The sequence below is a fragment of the Pangasianodon hypophthalmus genome, chromosome 3 (genome assembly GCF_027358585.1).
Source record: "Pangasianodon hypophthalmus isolate fPanHyp1 chromosome 3, fPanHyp1.pri, whole genome shotgun sequence".
NCBI lineage: Eukaryota > Metazoa > Chordata > Actinopteri > Siluriformes > Pangasiidae > Pangasianodon > Pangasianodon hypophthalmus.
In genome coordinates, this window is record NC_069712.1 from 10,474,657 (window position 1) to 10,494,906 (window position 20,250).

Here is a 20,250-nt window from a genome sequence, read left to right on the forward strand (position 1 = left end):
AAATTCTCATGTGAAAGAAAACATAGGAACGACACTTTTCAAACAGAAATATTTACAACATGCTTTTAACTGTCAAATGCAAAAAGTACTCTGAATAGGGAATTCTACCGACATGCTGAAGCTATGCTAATTGGATTTTGCCACCTTTTCCAAAAAGACTGCATAATTTGCTAAACTTCACCAATGAAAGGTAATTAAAAAGGAATCCATGCTAGAAGCATTTCTGTTTCGCTCCTCACTAGAGCACAATATCGCTTTATTGCAAAAATACCAGCTCCATTTTCTACCACAGCATTTACAAACAAGGTTCAAACTAGAATTATCTCCATGTTCAAGACTGAAATCTATGAATATCTGTATATACATATGTATTTACATCGTTCACTTCTTTTTTTGCTGTCTGTTTCACTTCATTTCCGTAAAAAATAAAGAGAAAAAGGAACAGACAGCTGACTACTGCATACAGTACTGTATCCAATAAATCTGGCAAAACTCAACTTCATGTTAAACTTCTTGGACCAAAAAAGTGTCTAAAATAGCAAGAGCAATGCAAAAATACTCACCTCCAGACAACAAAATTAGACTTTTTTTTTTTTTTTTTTTTTAAATGTAACTCAGGAAAAACTAGACAAATTTTTAAGTTCAGTTAGATTCATAATGCTTTCATACCATTACTGAACACGTAAATGCATTTACCGACGTCATTTCAAAGATTACAAATTTTACGAGTAAAGAATCCAGCATTCAGCGACTTCTCTCAGACTGTTTACCTTTTTAGAAAATTTTCACATTTACACCTTCATAAAACATATTTCTATAAACCAGTGGTTCTCAAAGTGGGGTACGCGAAGCATAGCCAGGGCTTTTTTTTTTTTTTTGCTGTGGTGCAAATTACAACCCACCTTTATAAAAGCTATTATATTTATTAATGAGTTCTTAGTTATTAACCTGTTTGATTGGCCACATGAATTAATTGTGTATAATCCAAACATCAGTAGACCACTGAGTGAGACATGTCACTGACGTCAGCCACGCCTCCTGATTGCAAAAACATAGCAGGACAGTGCTAAATGGACAGTGCTAAAATGTCGTGTCATGCTATTGGGTGTCAGAATCAGAAAAGCATTCATGAACACATTTGTTGTTTTTCCCCCACATACTATCCAATCGAACACCTTTCCAAGCCAACAGAAGACGGTTGCAATTAGGAGGGATAATTGGTCTGAGAACCTCCATGTTTGTAATCCCCATTTCATCTCAGCTAAGTCGCTATCTATCATATCAGTGAAGCTGGTTTACTAACTGAATGGTTTAACAGACTTAGCTTGCTAGTTAGCTAACATGCCCAATTTATATTCCTTATACAAATCTAAGTAACTCGCCTAAATTTTACATCAAAAGCTAGCTAACCAACACTAGATAGCTAGGTTGTGTTCTTACTGAGGATTTGCCTATAATGGACACATTTAGCTAACTAACTTTGTTCAGTTTATGGCATCTGGCTGGGCAGTACTGTGGCTTTCAGTGCCACATCATCATTAATCACATACAACAAAGCTGTAAGCATCAAGAGACTTGCATGCCTACATTCATTTCTCTCTAGTATAGTACAGAGCTTTTATGAGATATGTATATACAGTATATCCAGCCATTGCAGACTTGATCACTGCATCATTTAGCCATTTAGTCAGAGGCAAGCCATAAGGATCATCTAGAGTTAACAGCATAGCTGAATAGCATTCTTTTAGTCTGTCTTTTAGTGCTAATCCATAATAATAAGTTCTTCATTCAGATTATAGCATAGAAGAATATAAGAGTAGCGTCAGATTACTAATCTACTCGGGTCTTTTTGCAATCAGGTTGCGCATGCGTCTTTTTTTCACAACAGCAAAGAGGTCTATAAGCCAAAAGTTGGCCTATAAATAATGTCAGCTTGAATCTAATGTGCTCAATAATGATTCAGCAATATAAAGGCTCCAAAATGGTCATAATATTACTGTACATAATTAATAATATTTAGGTATTTATATTTATCTAATATTTGAATAAAAGGATTGTGTTCATGAAATAAATCTGTACTTATGAGGGTGTGTGGAATTTATTTTACAGTTTAAGGGGTCCCTGGCTGCACAACGTTTAAGAACCACTGCAAAACTATATAAAGGCGGGTTTTGGGGCCAAAACCAACAGGAGTCCCTGGTTGCTAAAGTTTGTGTGTCTCTGCTCTCATGTCCCACTGATTGCGAGGACAGAAACTGAACAAGCCAAGTGCCACTATCATTTCCACAGCCTTATAACTGTAAGTAAGTGTATAATCACACTTTTAGAGGTCATTACTTCAGGAAAATACTGATATATATTGAGTATCAGTACAGCATAGAAAACTATATATGACTAAATTTAAGATATAGATCTATAGATTATGCAGTTACACATATAAACATTGAAATATCCCATAATTATGGGAAATGTACATTACAACAGAGTTACACTTTCTAACTTAACACTTGTGAAGTGCACTAAACCAGTGTTAACATAGTTAAAATCACAAAACTCAGGCTAGTATACGGCATTAAGTTATAGGAACACAGGCCTTGCGACACTGCATATACATTTTGTATCAACTGTAGCTGCAGTTTTTAAGCATCACTGTATAACTTTTAAAGCATTTATTTAGTGGTTACGGCTCACTAAATCCACCACGACATGCCTGTTAAGTGCAACGTGTTCTGATATGGGACAAGATGAAATACTGAGTTGGATGGGATAATATTTGTGTGGTGGCCTGAGAAAACACTTCACGTTATGACATTTCTACTATATAGAGTTCAGTACACTTTTGCACATATCTCAACCACAAGTAAAGTAATAATTAACAGTTGGTTACTGTCAAAAGTGAAAAGAAAATTATATTTAAATATTTAATTCACTGCAGTGTAGGAGCATCATGGATATTTTGACAGCGAGCATCTGATTTTAGTCTGAACTGATTAGGCTTATGTAAAAACTAGTAAGGTTTTAGACATCTTTATGTAGACTGATTTTTACTGCCATGTTTGTTGAACTGGCTTCTTGTGCTACATGATCTCTGTAGATATCTAGAACAAGTAAAAAAAATTCTACATAGTTCCATCATTTTGGCTGTTTGCCAGAATTCAGCCAGTCACATCTGATGGGTTTTCCCCAGACCACCACACATTTAGAGTAATGTTGTATAGATTCTCTGCACCGGGTCAAAACCGTGTGTATCGAGCAAAAATTTTAAATGAATCAATACAGGCATCTATATATCAGTAAATTCTCCTTTATGAAATGAATTTCTCTCCCTCCTGACTCCAGTGCAACTTTTGCATTAAAACCAAACTGAGTCATATCCTACTGCATCAAATCAGCTGTAAATTATATTGCAATACCTTCTTTAAATGTATTTTGTATCTTTTTGTATCTTTTGATAATGTATTAAGATACAAACTCTATCCATTCCAATTAAGAAAGATATACTTCTAGGTCCAAGGGATGTACTTAACCCTCCTAAATATGTTTGAAAATGCAGTTGGTGATATTATATGTCTCCTGACCTATAATGTAAAAGGTACCTTAAAATAAAAAAAAAGATTCGTGAAATTACAGTGCAATGGATTGGGCTAGTTTGTTTGTTGCAGAGTTCTGTCTTTATTTTTCCGGTGCAGTTGGAACAGAATTGCTCGGCTCTGTCCATTTTCCTTTAAAGGCAACTCACAAGGCATACTTAGTTTCAGAATAGGGGGCGGGGTCAACTGGGGAGAAAGGGAAATCAGGTAAGTCTACCTCTCAGGCAGCAGAGAGAGAGAGAGCACTTCTTTAATTGAAGCTATTTAAGCCATGCGGTTGCATAAATGGACTAAATCTAAATGATTAAATGATTAAATCCTAAATACTGAAGTATTCAGTAGCATCTTCTGGCTGTATATTGTAATGCTGCTCTGAGTAAATTGGGCTGTGATCAAAGTATAGCTTTGTGCATTAGGTTTTTTAAAGAATGATGCAAAATTCTCAGCTCACTTCACAGTTTTGATTTCGGTTACGTTGCAGAGATTAATAAAAAATACCTGCCAGACGCAGTGTAAATTTTTAAGACAGAAACAGATATGTTTTACCTTTAACAAACTCAGACCTTTCATCAGCATTAAGGCTGAGAAAAAAAGTTTCAGGTGTTATTCTGAACTGCTGTACCTGGCATGTTTGTGACTTTAACACTGATTTTTTTCAGATTTATTTTAAAATATTTTATAATGCCTTTCCCTGTAAAACCCTTAGATATTAATTCATGTGACAAGTGTTTCTGTATTTTTACACTGAAATAGACAATCCAATTATGTCAGGAGTGCTTTTCAGTGAGCCACTTGGCATGTCATGAAACTAGAACAGAAAAACAAATGAAAATGTTCTCTCTTCACTTCTCATCACAGTGCAACATTTCTACTCCACTGCTATTCACAATAATTTCTAAACGTTTTCTTATAATTTACTTCACTCTGCTTATTCTAGTATGCAAGGTGATATTCAGAACTCTATAATAAAATGAGGAAGTGTCAGTTATATAATCCAGGCCTATGGTTCAGTAATCCAAAAATAGTAAGCTCTGTCTCAGTCTTGTCTTGAATTTGTGCTTCGTGTCCTCATAAAAAATTCACTCTTACCAAAACACTGTAGTTAAATACCAATCACATTGGCAGGTCATTCAAGGAATGGATTAAGTTCTTCCCATTGGGTTAAGTCGATAAAACACAACCAAGAAGTCTAAATCCAGAGTCTAAAACAGTCTTCAGCCGGCATGACACGCACAGTGCAGATGTGAAGCATCACACCTTCAGTTAGAGGCCATTCTTCATCAACAAAAAAGTGTGTAAATGTAGGACTCAACTAACAGGGCAGGTTGAAGGAGATGAATGCAGTAAGTGGGGGGGAAAAAAGAAAAAAAAAAGAAGTGGGCTGGTGTATGACTCTCCTTCATTCTCACTCATCCTCATGTAGATGTATGTATGCATGTATGTATGTATGAGAAGTGATCATGCACATGAAGCTGGCATTTCCATGAAGTGGTGCGCCACTCTGCTTAGTTGGCCTGCCTGTAGCGATTTCTGTAGGCAATGCAGGCCTGGCAGTACTTGCCCATGGGCTCAGCTGGAGACTTCTGGCACAGGGAACAGAGCTGCATGTGGGAACCACGTTGGGCTCTGAACGCCTGGCCATCCGGATGACCCGTTCTGTAAGGAGAAGTCCTCCAGACTCCCTCTGGTGGCATATCCATACGCATGGGCTGAGCAGTGGGCACAGACAGTGGCTGTCTGGGTAAGCTGGCACGTTGAGGTTGGTGCTGAGAAATGTCCACAGGTCTGCTAGCAGGCGCTGAGCGGCCTGAGTGAGCCAGGGTGGCATAGCGGGGATCTGTGTAGTTCCAGGCCTCAGGGCGAGCAGCTAGTCCGACTCTGGCCTGAGGCGTGGACGGCACAGAAGGAGCCGTTCTCCGAGGCGCCCGAGGAAGAGTGCCGTAGCTCATCGCCACACTGTGGGAGCTGTTGTGGGCAAGAGCTTCACCCCGGTCAAGCACAGCCAGAAACCTGTCGACTTTGTGGGGATCTCCTGCAGACACTAGCAAGAAAGAATAAAGATTTCAGATCATTTTTTCTAGAAACTGTAATTTAATTGAAGTCAACTTGCAGTATCAGCACTTATCAGCACTGACTGAGCAGGCTAAATCGGCTTCAGTTGGCTGTTCAGTGAATAAGTGCAGGAGAAAGGAAACCGAAGTGAGCAAAGCAAGCAAACTATCCTGTCAAGAGCTTATTTTTCAACTTCACAGAGATCTTTGACAGAGATCGCAATTTTATACTGAAATAGGGTTGGAAACTAAAATCACCAGGGTGTCCGATCTATAAAAGCTGATCTGCACTGACACGTAAGTGACATACACAGCCTTCAATGTAAGGCCCTTTCCTTTACGAGATGTGATTAGGACAGACATTAACAGCATTGGGGAGTGACAGCTGCCACATCACACGCTCAGACCTGGGTGATTGTGTGTGTGTCTGTAGTGTATAGTGTGTGGTGTGATGTGATGTTGCCGAGGCAGAGGAGTCACACACACCTGGGTGTCCTCGAGTGGGCCGCTGCAACGGAGGTTGAGGGGGAGGTTGCTGCTGAGGTGGGTGCAGGTACTGGTGCTCAGGGTGGTGGGTGAAAACTGAAGGATTGTGGGTAACGGGTGCGGCATGCAGGGAGTTGCTGGAGTGGCGTGGGTTCAATCGAGGGTCCACATGCTTAATTCTCGAAGCAGGAGAATCCTTTAAATGGATACAAAAAAAAAATGAGAAAGGCACCAGAGGAGTGTGGAAGAGATAATGCTGACAAGAGTGTAAATGAGATATAAGATGAATTAAATTTAGCCAAGGCTGAAACTGAATTTCAAGACACATGGAACACACATGCCAAAGGTCATATGCACCATGAGGTTGTACTTTAAGCCAACTTTTTGTTATTTTCAGCTAAATATAGTCTGTGACTTGCTATTTGGTGCATCTTCAGACATAAAAAAGGATCAACAAAAAACGATGAAACCACATAATCAGTATCAATAACACAATCAATGAGATGTTTGGATTAACCATGACATCAGATGAATGCATGCAGAGGCAAGATGCATATATAATACACACCTGCGGGACCGTGTATATATAGCAAGTTTAATTTCAGTGACTTCACACCTTCACGCATACTTGTGTGTGTGTGTGAAACTTACAAAGCTGCGAGTAGGAACGAGGTTTTCGGCTCGTCCTCTGATGACGGTGCCACTCAGACTGCGAGCGATACGACGCAGATTCTCAGCACTGTACATCTGATCCTCACCCACTGGTACGTCACACACCGTAGGCGTAACAGGCTGGGGAAAAAAAAAAAAAAAACACAGTTAAAATTTTACACCCTAATTAGCAACAGTGAGCATTATCACTCCTTTCAGTGCCAATTAATGTCAAGCACACAAACAGCTGTGCATGAATGCATGTTCACCGACACACACATGCACCACTCACTCTGTGTGCAGGAGTGCTGATGTATTCTGGTGTCCTGTAAGCACTCCTCTCGATCTCAGCAGTGGGTGTTTTGGAGCGGCCAAGTGAGCCTGAGTGTCCAGATGCGAGTCTGCGTGCTGCAGCAGGACCTGCAGAGAGGAGGTCATACTGAGGAAAGGCTTTAAAATAACACAACCTTATAATTTTACATGTACTCCTGTCATAGCGCTTAGATGACAAGACAAAACTGATGACAGAGCACAAAGAAATAGACTTTGGATTTAAGTAATGATAGTGTATTTCATGATGCTTGAAACTGCTTAAAAGTGGAATAAACGTGATGAGGTGGTGTGTGAGTTACTGTTAGCACCCTGAAATTATTTTCTGAGAACAGCATGTTTTTAATTACAGCAGGTGTTTAATTCCTCTTACACCGCAGAGATTTAAGATAGTTCCTGTTGTCATTTACTTTAGAGCAGCTATAAACAGTTCTCTTGAAGCTAATAAGCCAAAGTGCAACATCCTCTGTCCTGAAAAACTTAAAGTTGAAGCTTTTCCTCTGACTGTTACAAAGAGCACACACTGGAGACTCCTTGCATAAATGTTTAATAAATGTCTCTTCACAGAAAACTTCACTAAGTCAATGATTATACATTTTTCCTTGTTGAATATCAACATGTTTTTTCAAACCATTGATTATCAGGCTTATATTATGTGGAACGTCTGCCATACAAGTCTCTGTGTAAATTATTACTTTAGAAATGATAACAGTAGAACGAGCATGTTAATATGAACCTGTGATTTGAATGACAGCCGGCATTATTAGAGAATTAAATTAATCAACATCTGACCAGTCAGGTTTCAGAATTCATGTAAATTTACATTTGCACTAAATTTACTTTTTTTTTTTTTAACATCATGATTTGTTTATCATGAGAAAATCTGTATAAGGTACATTTTGCCAAATTTTGTTGGACAATATTAAACAAATTTATGAAAATATAACAATAATCAAAAATGAGATACTACAATCTAACTTGTGTCTACCTAATTCCTAAATATGAGCTAGTTTACTAACAGTTGGTTAGCTGGCTATCTCTTTGATATAGCAATATTGTTGAAGAAGATGGGGCTTTTTGCAATTTGCATGTTTTTGCATATTTTATATCATGCCATTTTAATGAGTGTAAAGTCATAGGATGGTGCAACTCATACCAGAGTACGTATTTGTACTTTCTAAAACTGCTGCTGTTTTCATAAAAAACTGCTCATCCCAGAACACTTATCCACAGTATGATCATACTGAACATCCTTTCAACACACTTTGTACTGTTTGCCTTTACTCTTCTACACCTGTATACAGTAATGATTTATAATCCCTCTCTCTGGTGTCACGGTTGAGAAAAGGTTTCTTTCTCAGGTTGTTTCAGTCAGTTTTCTTTCCCATAATTCAGGCTCTAAATCTATATCTGGATTTCTGTAAAGCTGTTCTGTGGCAAAATTAAATGAATTTGAGACTGAGCCTATGGCTGAGGCTGTAGTCTGAATTTTGTTTAGTCTCAATACACTTAGCTTTTATTTCTAGAGAGATTACATAATGTATTATTCCTCATAAGCTGCCCCTTCCATACTTTCCTGACCCTTTTCCCTTAACTCTCTTTTCTGAAGTAAATGAATACCTTGTCTCCCGGTGGGGTGTGGACTGGGCCCGCAAGAGCCTCGTGGTTTGCTGGGAGCCCGCAAGCTGGCTCTGTAGAGCGAGTCGAGTTCAGACAACTCTTCACAGGGCGAGCCACAAGGCTGCGAAGCATTTTGGGAATTGTAGTATCTGGTGACGTTTTCAGCCCAGCGCTCTACAGGCATGGGCCTGGCCGGTGAGGTGGAGCGTCGCATGAGGCAGGGGGATGAAGGTGAAGATGACATGGACCTCTGCGTAGGTGGAGTGGTATTGGGGCGCTGTGATGGCGGAGGGTTGAAGAATGATGACTGTTGTGAGTGGAGCATCTGCGGCTTCTCCTCTAAGCTGTAGTGGTCAGAGGAAGAGGAAGAGCGAGGTACACTGAAGCTCCGGGACACAGGTGGGTGATGATCGTGCCCATGCGTGTGAGATTCGGGTCTGTCTCTGGCTGGCAAAGGCATCTGGGGAGCGCCGTTTACTGTGAACATAGACACAGAGCTGGCACTGGGTTTACAGGTTGTGCGGGCAGAGGCAGGGGAACGCTCCTGTGAGTCTGAGTGAGAGTGCTGATGCTGTCTGTTATCGATGGATGAAAGATGTTCAGGGCTCTCTCTGAAGTAGGAGTGGGAGAGATCAGGAGTGGATGGAGTAGGGGAATGGGGCATTATGGGGGATGACAATGGTGGGCCTAAGGAAGCTTCTGAGAGCGCATCCACAACCTTCTCTTGAGCATCTGTCAGAAGTATTTGGATCTTGACAGGCTGTTCACTATAAAATAAAAAAAAAATTAAAATGACCACTTGCACAATAATGATTACACACGTACTTCCAACTAAACTCCTGGCAGCGAATATGGTTTAGTCTATTGTTCAGTGTTTAGGCGCGTTTCCCCTGCAGGAACCCAAGAACTTGAGGTGCAGTTACACCTGAGGAACCAGGGTTAATCTTTACTCATGGGCCATAATACCCCCAACCTTTCAGTTCCTGTTTCAGATTTGGTACTTTTCCTCAGAACAGAAATCGGTCACTGATTAGTCAAATGCAAGTTTTACAGAACAACCAACTCATTTAAAGAGCCTACATTTAGCTAGTAAGTGATTAGGGAAGCATTTTTTAAATATTGGCTTTTTCACATAGGTTTCAGCAACGCTCTTGTTTTGCGCAGGTTGCAGGGAAAAAGCAATATTAAAACCAACCAGCGTTAATTCAGTCTTAACTTTTATTTACTTGGCCACAGTTGCTGCATCAGAGTGGAACAGCAAACCAGGAACTTGTGTGTGTGTGTGTGCAGAACAGTTTAGTTCCTCACATTAATTCGAGAACTTCAGTGGAAACACGCCTCTTCGTTTACATAAATGATGTAATGCCGTCCCCTGTGCAACCAACACAATCAACAGTAAAACCTGGTGTCATTCTCCCATTATTCTTCTCCTGTGATCCTACTGCCTGTTAATAGGGCAGCTTGTCTTTTCTTACAGAGACGCATGTGCAGGCGCGCCGGCTGGAGTGTGTCCATACACACACGCACATACATCAGAGCCAGCAGCAGGTACCTGATAGGCAGCTTTTTCTCCTGCTCTTCCTCCCTCTCCTTCTCCTCTTGCTGCTGCTGCTGCTGCTGCTTCTCCTGCTGCTGCATGCGCTGCTGCAGGCCTCGCCCCCTCCTCATACACTTTTGTAGTCGGGCCTCAGCCACTGTCCTGCCCTGCCCGTTAGCACTGCCCTCATGCAAGGCATGCCTGAGTTTGGCTTCAGCAACAAACACAAAATGAAAGAAAAAGGAAAAAAAAAAGAAATAAATGAATGAAAAGATGCAGAAAAATAAAACGTTTTGTCATGGGATGCATGCAAACATATTTGGTATCAACTAAAGTATCACATTGGGCTGGATAAGGAGGGGAAAGGAAGGGAGAATCCCAGAAAATTTGATTCTGTAACCGTGCACGAATGTTAAACTGTAACCCTTTCCAGGAAATAATGGTTAAATTATGATGAATGTTAAGTTTGTAAAATTAAAATGAGTTGCATTCAGCCATGGGATGAAATTAAAACAAAGTGTAGTCTGAATCAAAAAGTAAAAAAAAAAAAAAAAACGAACAGAAATAAGACACATTTGAAAATCTCTAGCCTAATTCCTATGTAATTACACAGACATGAGAACTCGCTTGTGAGCTCAGAAAACCTGATAAAGATTTCACCAAGTGCACAGGGGAACTTCTTGAACACAGGCGTAGGAGGGTTGAGGTAACACGATATATGAATGAGAATAACACAGAAGATTGTGTGTGTGTGTGTGTGTGTCACACTTTAGTATTATTATACCTAAACATTCATACATGGAGATAAGACAGGACACACACCCAGCATTAAGATGAGGGCTGAAGCAAAGAGAGACTGGTCACATGTGGACCACAGGGATGACACACAGACACATGTTGACATTTACAAACCAGGACAGACTCCCAACATCGGAAGAAGCATATTAAGATGTTGCCATAGAGCTATGCCCCGCCCCCATTCCCATTGCCAACTATTGCCTCATTTTAATTATATGACAGCAGAGACGTGAAGACAGTCTGAGAAATTCTCCCTCGTTGCTAACTGTAACATGACATGCTATGAAAGAGTTTAGCATGTAAAAGTGAAAGAGCTTAGCATGTAGTGGGATTCAGTGGGATTACTTCCACGAAATTACAAGATAAAGGAAAGGAAGAAGGAAAGAAATGCAAAAGAAAGGCTGCAGCATCATAACATGCATAGACTCATAAAAACCCCAAGGAGTTTCCAAAAGAGAAAAGCTAACTTTAGGTTTATGGCAGTGACTCAGCTTTCCAGAGAATTACTATGACAACTAGTGACGATGTTAAGGGAAGGTGCAGCTCAGAGAAACAACTCGAGGAGTCATCTCATTTTAAAAATGAAATCTGACAAAACAGCTACTTCATTCAGCGACAATAAAATGCTGCACAAAGATCAGGGTCCCAATTTTGAAAAAATCTGTTATAAAATCTGTTTAATATATTTCTTTTAATGACGTGCACTTGGCCTCATCCTTTAGCCCTCCCTCAAGTTTTACTGAAAGTAAAACACGCAGTATTCACTGTTAGAGCCGAGTGGCATGTACCAAAAACATTAATTAATTAATCTTAAAACAATGTTTAGTTGAAGTTTGTTAAATCCAAAAATAGTGTAAGAACCTAAATCCACAAAAGAAAACTCAACTCTGGTCAGATTTCTGGAAAGATAGCTCAATGGGACTCTCCTAGCAAATAATGTCCACATTTATTCACACTGACACCGCTGGATGACAGTCTAGATTTAGTTTATGTTAATGCATAAAAAATATGCTAAAAAATATGTTATCAGTAGCTTATTAATCAAGCTTATTATAGTTATTTTCCATGTTTTTAAACACCAGTCTAGGAATTGTCAGTTTTTTCAGGACTTGTAGGAACCCTGAGCCTTTTAAATTAGGAGCAACCTTTACGAAGACGTGTTCAGTGTGTCTTGAGAAGGTGACTGTTCATAAGCAATTATGAGTGTGTTTGTGAGTAAAGCCGCATTCATATTACAAAATGACAAACGTACAGCAATTTGTCCAAATGTCACCCCAGTACTATAGCATTAGTTTCACAGACTTTAATGAAGTCATGGATCATTTTTATTCTGTCACTACACTATAAATGCTCAGCACTAATACAGTTAGCCATCTAAAAGAAACCCTAAATATGGTAAAAATCTATTGTGACTTTCTGCTCAGGACCAATGAGATAAAGCTGCACAGCTCACAGACAGAACTCTCCAAAACATATCACCATTTCTGAAAATGATGATGCAGTAATTCACGTGTTGTACTACAGGGACTGTACAAAGGCTGCATTACTTAAACACAGATGAAGGAAATCAACATACACACATACAGTATATATACTATACATATAGACAAACACGTGGTGGAGATGGCACACATGGAGGACAGAATTCTGAAGGTAGGTTAGTGCTACTTACACATGGCTTCGTTTACCACAGAGAGTGCGGCAGCGACCTCGCCTGCCTGTTCCAGTCTCAGAGACTGATCTAACAGAGCTTCAGCGTCCAGCACACACCTCTCAAAGCCGTCCCCTTTACCTGCAGACAACACGCACACCAAAGCACCGCATCACACTGAAGCCCAGAAACCCGCACACCTACACAATCATGCACAGACATTAACATTTCAATGCAAGCATCCACTAACACACACTGCATAATGTGGTCACATCTGGCTACTGGCTCATCCACACACACTCCTACATGCAGCCCCAAGCAGCAGCAAAGCCCCAGAAATGCCCCTGGCTCCTCTCCTCCTTAGTGTTTAGCATTGTTAGATTCTGACCTTGGTTCTGCAGTTCATCCAGGTCCATGAACTTGCTGGGTTTGGGGTTGAAGCCCATAGCTGCTTCTTTCTCTTTCTCCTTCCTCCTCTGCAGCTCCTGCTCTCTTGCTCTGCGTGCCACCTCCTCCTGGAGCTCGTCCAGCTCGCTTCGGCCCTCTGAAGCTGCATACACATGTTTGTAATTGAGTCTATGTAGTGTGCTTCCACTGACCTGTGTGTCACTGTAGCTAAATAATGCACCTACCCTTAACCTTAACCTCATCACCAAAAAACAAAGGATTTTTTGTAAAATAAATAAATAAATAAATAAATAAATAAATAAACATCATGGGGACAAACAAAATGTCCCCACAAGTTCAGCTACTTTTATGCAAGTGAATAGAAATAAAGTTCAAGTTCAACTTCATAATACAACATACATATTACAAATTACACACCTAAACTCATATGACTGGTTCCTCTGATGGAGGCTTTGACATCCTGCAGGAGGGAACTGCTGCTTTTCGACTTCTGTACACTCTTCCATGCAGGGCCCACACCGGAGGGTGGCTTCATCAAACCTGCGTCTTTTACACTGGGAGAAGCATACGAGAAGCCATGATCAGTAGATTTCTCTGCAATATGTGCTGTATTAAATATGACTAGCTGCAAGAAAACATCTGTGCATTTGTGAGTAAAGCTACACTCATATTAACACATGTACCTGTCTCTACTTCTACAACTACAAGCAGAGAAAAATAAAACAAGCAGAACTGTGAAAAGAAATGTAGAAATTGTATCAGCCCTGTTTCAAGTGCAGAAAAAGCAGGGCCAGATTCTAATAAACCTTATTTCCGCTATATAAAACAGTATCTTGTATTTATTTTAAAAAATGTGAATTTTATATGAACATTTTCATACGTTTATGAATAGATATTCCATTTATTGTTGACTATTCTAAAACAAAAGGCTTTAAGGAACATAAAAAGAGCAGATGCAACAAATGATAATTTAGACAGTAGCCTAATCATTTTGCTTATTATCTTTTATTAAAACCCCAAAAGCTGGATAGTGCATGTCAACAGCAGAGTCTCACACACACAACACTCAGATAGATCTGAGGAATCAGTGATTTGTCACCACTTAATTTGAACCTAGGTTTAACACTATAAGTAGAATACATTTTATTTTAGGGCTTCATTCACCACTGATGTTCTTTTTAAGGGCCTGCAGCTTGCTATATACTGTATAATTATATAATCATTTGACTATGTCTTCATCTTAAAATAGTGTTAACACTACTGTATTGCATTGGTTACGATCTGTTTTTTTTTTTTTCACAAAAAAATGTGCTTTATGACTTTTATGACTTTTATGACTTGCTTTATGACTGACTTGACTGGAGGTATGTGTGTGAGTACCTGTGTGATCCATTCACAGCTCCCTCATTAATGGGGATGTCCAGGCTCACAGGACTGTTGCTGTTCCTCTCACTGCTTTCATACCCACTCTCCATCCTCTGGATGAGCCGAGGAGGTTCCATCCTCTTGCCCTGAATTGATGGTAGCGTCCTAGATGAAGAACTGGCACCAAAACTCATTTGATCCAGTGAGCCTGTCAGTGCCCCCTGGTGGCTGGGATCCTCAGGCAACACAGTGCCCAATGGAGCGTAGCCGGCCTGCAGCCGGCGTCTCTCTCTGCTGAAGATGCTGTCGATGTTGAGAGTGTCTCGGCGTGGTTTCCAGGCTGGCCTGTAGCGTCCTCCACCGGAGCTGGACCTGGACTCGCTGCTAGTGCTGTCGGCGGATAGCGGCCGGTTCAGGATGATGCTGCTCATGCTCTCCTTAAAGTCTCGCAAACGGCTCGAGCAGGGTTTAGAAGTGCCCCGAGGGACCTGTTGCTCTTTCAGGGTCTCACCTGAAATTATTATAAACAGGAAGTGGAGGGATGAGTGCATGTAATACTGATTGACAAAACAGAGAACAGAAATTACACTAACATACACTACCATCAAGCCTGTGATGTTTTACAGAGAGTTAACTCAGTAAGAGGATGCTGATCTCAGACTGTTATCAACTTCACATTTTAAAAAGTGCTTAGTGCTGTGCTGCACTTCCTGATGGATCTTTCCTGCTTCACCCCTCTACTGTGCGTGTTACGCTATGTACCCTCACTGTGGTATCCTGCAGAAGACACCTCATCAGTCTTTGAGGCTCGACTTCTCTCATCAAATCGACGGGGTCGGCTGGTACTCCTTTTCCTGTCCACGACTCCACTCTTCCTATCTGTGGTCCCACTTTTTTTAGGCGTGTGACGCTGAGCAGGCTCACTGTCAGTCAAAGGGCCTTTGGAATAAACAGTAAGGAGACAAGTACAGTCATAAAATACTCTTTGTCAGAGTTTAAAGATTTTTATGACTGCGCTTCTATTTACATGCTTGGACCAGATGTTTGTACATATGTCTGCCGCATTTTGTTGTTCAAGTTGATCATTCTATAAACAAAAATTCCTCTCTAGAACAAGCATGTGAGTATGTGCACATGGGGTTACGTGTGAGTGTGTTTGGACGTACCTGTAGTATCCAGACTGCTGTGTGATGCGGCGTTTTCGGGGTTGCACACGATGGTTCCCTGGGAGTCTGACGAGAAGTGTGAGGCCATGGACTCGTGGTGCGAGTGGGAGTGTTTATAGCTGTAGCTGTCTGTCGACGAGTCTGTCCGTGTGTCGCTCGAAATAGACGGCTCACGACCTGAGGGAAAAAAGAAAGATAATGGAAAAATTTACAGAACTAGGTTTAAAGCAGAAGTAAGATAAAGTCAAGTGTGGTATCAAATGCAGAAAGCATGTTATTCATTTAAATATAAAATGCCTGAAAGTGATTCCACGGTAATGATGCAAATACATCTGTAGTTATCTCAATTGAGGAACAAAGATTTAACTTTTTTTTTTTTTTTTTTTTTTTTTAAAAGTCAACATTTCAGACTTGACCTTAACTACAGGAAATACTAAAGAGGACTAGAAAAATAATGCTTATCCCCCTGTGTTTCCAGTTATATTTGGGATATAGAACTGCAGTCAGCAGGTGATCTACCAGAGTCCTCGCTGTCGTAGTAGGTTTTGGTGTATTGGTGAAGGTCCAAGCGAGATTGTAGGTCCTGCACAGACACGGGTGTGCCACGGGGGTCAGCGTAGAGCAGCAGGAGTGGCTGGTAATGGCCCTTTATACAACGAGACACCACATCCCTCCATTTCGGCCCGATCTGTGAGAGAATCAGAGAGGAAGATTCAGAGCGTGTCAGAAACGTGTCTGACTCTTACGTTCGACCTCAGCTCAAACTTTGACATTTCTGAATGTAATAAAAGCACTACTTTTAGTACGCACAGGAATATCTCAAAGACGAGAAGATCATTACAGAGTTCCGAGGTTTATTTTAGAAGCAGGACAAGAAATCACAGTTTTTTAACAAGACCTTACCCTGAAGCGGATTTCCTAAACTGATTTCCTCTGTGCTCCTTCCATAGTCACACGGAGACAGGATGCAAAAACAGCCCGGGAGTAACAGACAAGAATGCGTGACATTGCGCGCACGCGTGTGTGTGTGTGTGTGTGTGTCAGTGAGAGAGAGAGAGAGAGAGAGAGAGAAAGAGAGAGAGAGAGAGAGAGTATGCGGGAGTGTGAGATGTATGGTGGCAGTGTGTCACTGTGCAGGCCACACCCCACTGCTGTCCAGCTGGAGGGGATAAACAATAGAGGGATATCCTTGTTTTGAGTGCACTTTTTGCACAGCACCAGTTGCGACTCACATGCTGCCCTGTGCCCATGAGCTGGCCTGACAACACCAAAAAAATAAAAAATCTGCTTCATGTGCAACTGTCCTGGATCCAGAATGTTATTGTGGAGATGAAGCCCTGCTAGGCCCAAACCCAACACAGGAGAACATTTGTAGAGAATAATGTCAGCCAGTGTTTCTTTATAATTAGATTCTTACTACTGTCTTTAGGTCTGTGGTGATCCTATTAATGACTGAAAAAGAAAAAGATTTCACAGCAGTTTGTGGCAGGCAGGTCTACACTGGATTTAGGTGATACCATGAATACATGAACATTTGCTCCTCTCTTTACCCCAACCACTTCATCCTCACTTACACAGACTCTTAGTCAGTCAGAGGCTGGTGACTGAAACTGCATCTAGCAGTTTTTATAAATATGTACATTAGCAATATGTACAAAGATCATTGTGTGCTCTAGGGTTAGGGTTAACCCTAGAATGCTGGCAGTTCTGATCAGGCAGAAAATTTGAGTTTTTGTTATGTTTTATCATAAAGCAGTAGCTACGGATACATTTCTTGAATCTACCCTTGGTAAATGCTCAAATGACAGATCTTTAGTGGCAGTCATTTGAGGAATTTTTCAAGGTAGGTAAAGTGGAAAACAGAAAATAGCCCTAGGAATGAATGTGTGTGTGTGTGTGTGTGTGTGTGCACTGAGCCCTGCACAGATGAACTGGTGTCCCATCCAGGGCGTATTCATGCCTTATACCCAGGGTTTCTGGGATAGGTTCCAGAGCCATCACGACCATGACCAGGAGAAAGTGGTTACTGAAGATAAATGAATGTATGAATGCATGAATAAATGAATGAACAAACTGAAGTCAATTCAGGGATGATCCACGAGCCATTCAATGTGACCACGCGGTCAGAAAATCCACTTTAGTAAATGAGTCATTATAGCCAGATACTTTTCCACTAACCCTGACTGGGTTGATCATGTTGATCTCATTAAATGTGGTCATGAGTCCCAAAATAACATTGAGGTGCACAGCAATTACAGTGAGGATTAAAGAGGAGTGACAGCTGTTCGCTCACGTACATACTCTGCCACAGGAAAACATCTTGACTGTGAGTACTATGTGCCAATGGCCATCTGTTAGGTTTGAATTACACCCTTGCTTTTGTGGTTCTGCAGAATAACAGGCTTAAAAACCCAGGGATAACGGGTTGATTTAAGTTTCTCCAAACCACACAGCATGAAGCCGATCAATCACACCGCCCTGCAACTGGACATCTGAGAAATCTGCCCGTGCATGCTGGATAGGGCAATTCTTCTGGTCCATTCTGTAGCCTTTATTCTCAGAATCCATATTTTAAACTACAAAATTATACAGAAATTTTTAATGAGATATCTAAAACATTTCTGTTCAAACAGCAAAGAGAATTCTTAAATGTGAACATTCCTAATCACCCACAGTGTACTTGACTGCAAAGATGCCCCTTTTTCATCAGCTCGTAATGTTATCTCACTCAGGATCGATTTAAAATTCTTTCTACTGTTTTTTTTAAAGTTCTACGCACATCGCTGAATTTCTGATCAACTATGTTTTATATTGAGGTTTAAAATCAAGTGATGCCTTTGAAAACGGCCCAAAAGGAAATGCAAAGAGAGAAGAAAAAGAAGAGGAGCTTTTTTATTTATTCTAAAAATAATGCCTTTTAATGTCTTTTAATGTCTTTTAAAAATACTTTTTATAACACCGTTTAGCAATTTTATTGTTTCTATAGCCTTAGAGGAGTTGGATTAGTTTTACATGGGATTTGGGATAATGTAATTATTACTACTGTATCCCTGGGATTTTAGCTCTGTCCGAATCAGTCACGTCAGTAATTATTTACAGCCCTGTGCGTGTACTTGTCTGGAAAGATTACACCGTATAGTTTACCTTCTATAAAAAAGACCAATAGAAATAACCCCAGGATTATATCCTGTAGGAAAAGAAGTTTTAAGCTTTTTTCATTATAAATCAATCCAGGAAGTCCTTGCTCTCTTTTGTCGTCTCAAACCGACACCAAATTGAAACCAAGTATTGGGTGAACTTAAAATGCAGAACAATAAAATATAGACAATGTTTGAATTGTCAGAGAAGCTGCGTTTCTGGGAGTTTTAGGTAAGTCATTGAGTTTCTAGCACAGGTATAGCCAACATGCATGCCATGATCATGTGACCTACTAATGATCAAGAGCAACTTCCGTGGCTACAAGCCCTACAACAAGCACTTCCAATAAAGGTCAAAGAAATCTGTTTGTATTAAAATGAAGTGTTTGTAGTACAAATGGACATCCCTGCACATATCATGAATACAGTCCATTATCCTGTGCGACTCAATCATAATTCTGGAATAATTCCATCTTCCAATACATCTTCTACACAACAACACCCAAACACTTAGTGAAGTTCCCTTACCTCGTCGTAGCTAGCACACTCCTCAGCAACCAGGCGATAAAGTGGTGAAAAGGGGAATATGGTGAATACGTTTCTGCTCATGCTATGGACTGGCTACACGGTCCTCCCACCTCCCTCACTCACCACCCTCATACACACTGGTCTATACAGTAAATCAACAAACCACTGAAGCATGTAAAGCTGTGCATGCTTATAGAAGCACATGTCAACCCCTCGTAAACCCCCCTACACACACCAGATCACATGAGCAGTGCCTTCTAGACATGGTCAACATTAATAAAGGACAGTTAATAGAGTATATGCACAAAACCAATGTCATTAGGCAACCACAGAGAGAATTTGCACTATTACGCTAATGGAAAAAAAATAATTTGAATGTGGTCTCTATGATTGGTTTCTAGGAATGATGGAATTCATGGTCTCTAGGAATGATTGTTACCTCTTTCACATGTGCATCATCGAAATACATCCATTTCCGGATCTTGGTCTGGAAGAAGAAGGTGGAGTAGTGTTTGCCGTAGTAACACACCATGCCCACTAGGTAGAGCTCTGCCTGCCTGGCCTTCTCCTCCGTCACCCTGGAGAAGAGCTGTGAGACAAGAGCAAGCGCAGGGTTATTCACACACACACACATGATGACCGACACACACACACACACACACACACACACACACACACACACACACACACACAGCCCCTGCACCATCTAAAGGTCTTGAAAATAATGAGTTCCGTTTGTAAGCATTTTTAAATGTTACACAGTGGTTCTGCTAAATGGCAAAGTAGCAGGGAGCTTGAATCCATACTTAAAAAAGACCATGTATCAAAAGCTAGAACAAATGAGAAACGGTATCAGGATTGACAATGGATTCAAATGCTAAATCATCATCATCCAGCTGAGTATGACACATTTTCCAATGCAAATCTATATG

General features: G+C 40.6%; 1 protein-coding gene across 6 annotated transcripts in view; it reads right to left on the reverse strand.

Annotated features, from left to right (window-relative positions):
- Positions 1 to 220: 220 nt before the first annotated feature.
- The window catches only part of usp54a (ubiquitin specific peptidase 54a), a 67,509-nt gene continuing 47,479 nt past the window's right edge, over positions 221 to 20,250 (reverse strand). For 3 of the 6 annotated variants that reach the window (XM_034302776.2, XM_034302774.2, XM_034302775.2), the window contains exons 9-22: positions 19,758 to 19,907; positions 16,173 to 16,341; positions 15,654 to 15,830; positions 15,250 to 15,426; positions 14,503 to 14,998; positions 13,540 to 13,676; positions 13,103 to 13,264; positions 12,736 to 12,855; positions 10,281 to 10,476; positions 8,729 to 9,495; positions 7,071 to 7,198; positions 6,779 to 6,919; positions 6,128 to 6,323; positions 221 to 5,631 (exon numbers count right to left, since the gene is read on the reverse strand). In XM_034302776.2, coding sequence (XP_034158667.2) covers positions 5,096 to 5,631; positions 6,128 to 6,323; positions 6,779 to 6,919; positions 7,071 to 7,198; positions 8,729 to 9,495; positions 10,281 to 10,476; positions 12,736 to 12,855; positions 13,103 to 13,264; positions 13,540 to 13,676; positions 14,503 to 14,998; positions 15,250 to 15,426; positions 15,654 to 15,830; positions 16,173 to 16,341; positions 19,758 to 19,907 — 3,552 coding nt within the window. In that variant the 3' untranslated portion in view covers positions 221 to 5,095. Of the gene's footprint in view, positions 5,632 to 6,127; positions 6,324 to 6,778; positions 6,920 to 7,070; positions 7,199 to 8,728; positions 9,496 to 10,280; positions 10,477 to 12,735; positions 12,856 to 13,102; positions 13,265 to 13,539; positions 13,677 to 14,502; positions 14,999 to 15,249; positions 15,427 to 15,653; positions 15,831 to 16,172; positions 16,342 to 19,757; positions 19,908 to 20,250 lie in introns of those variants that run through there. The other 3 variants (XM_034302777.2, XM_034302778.2, XM_034302779.2) reach the window with 3 other exon arrangements.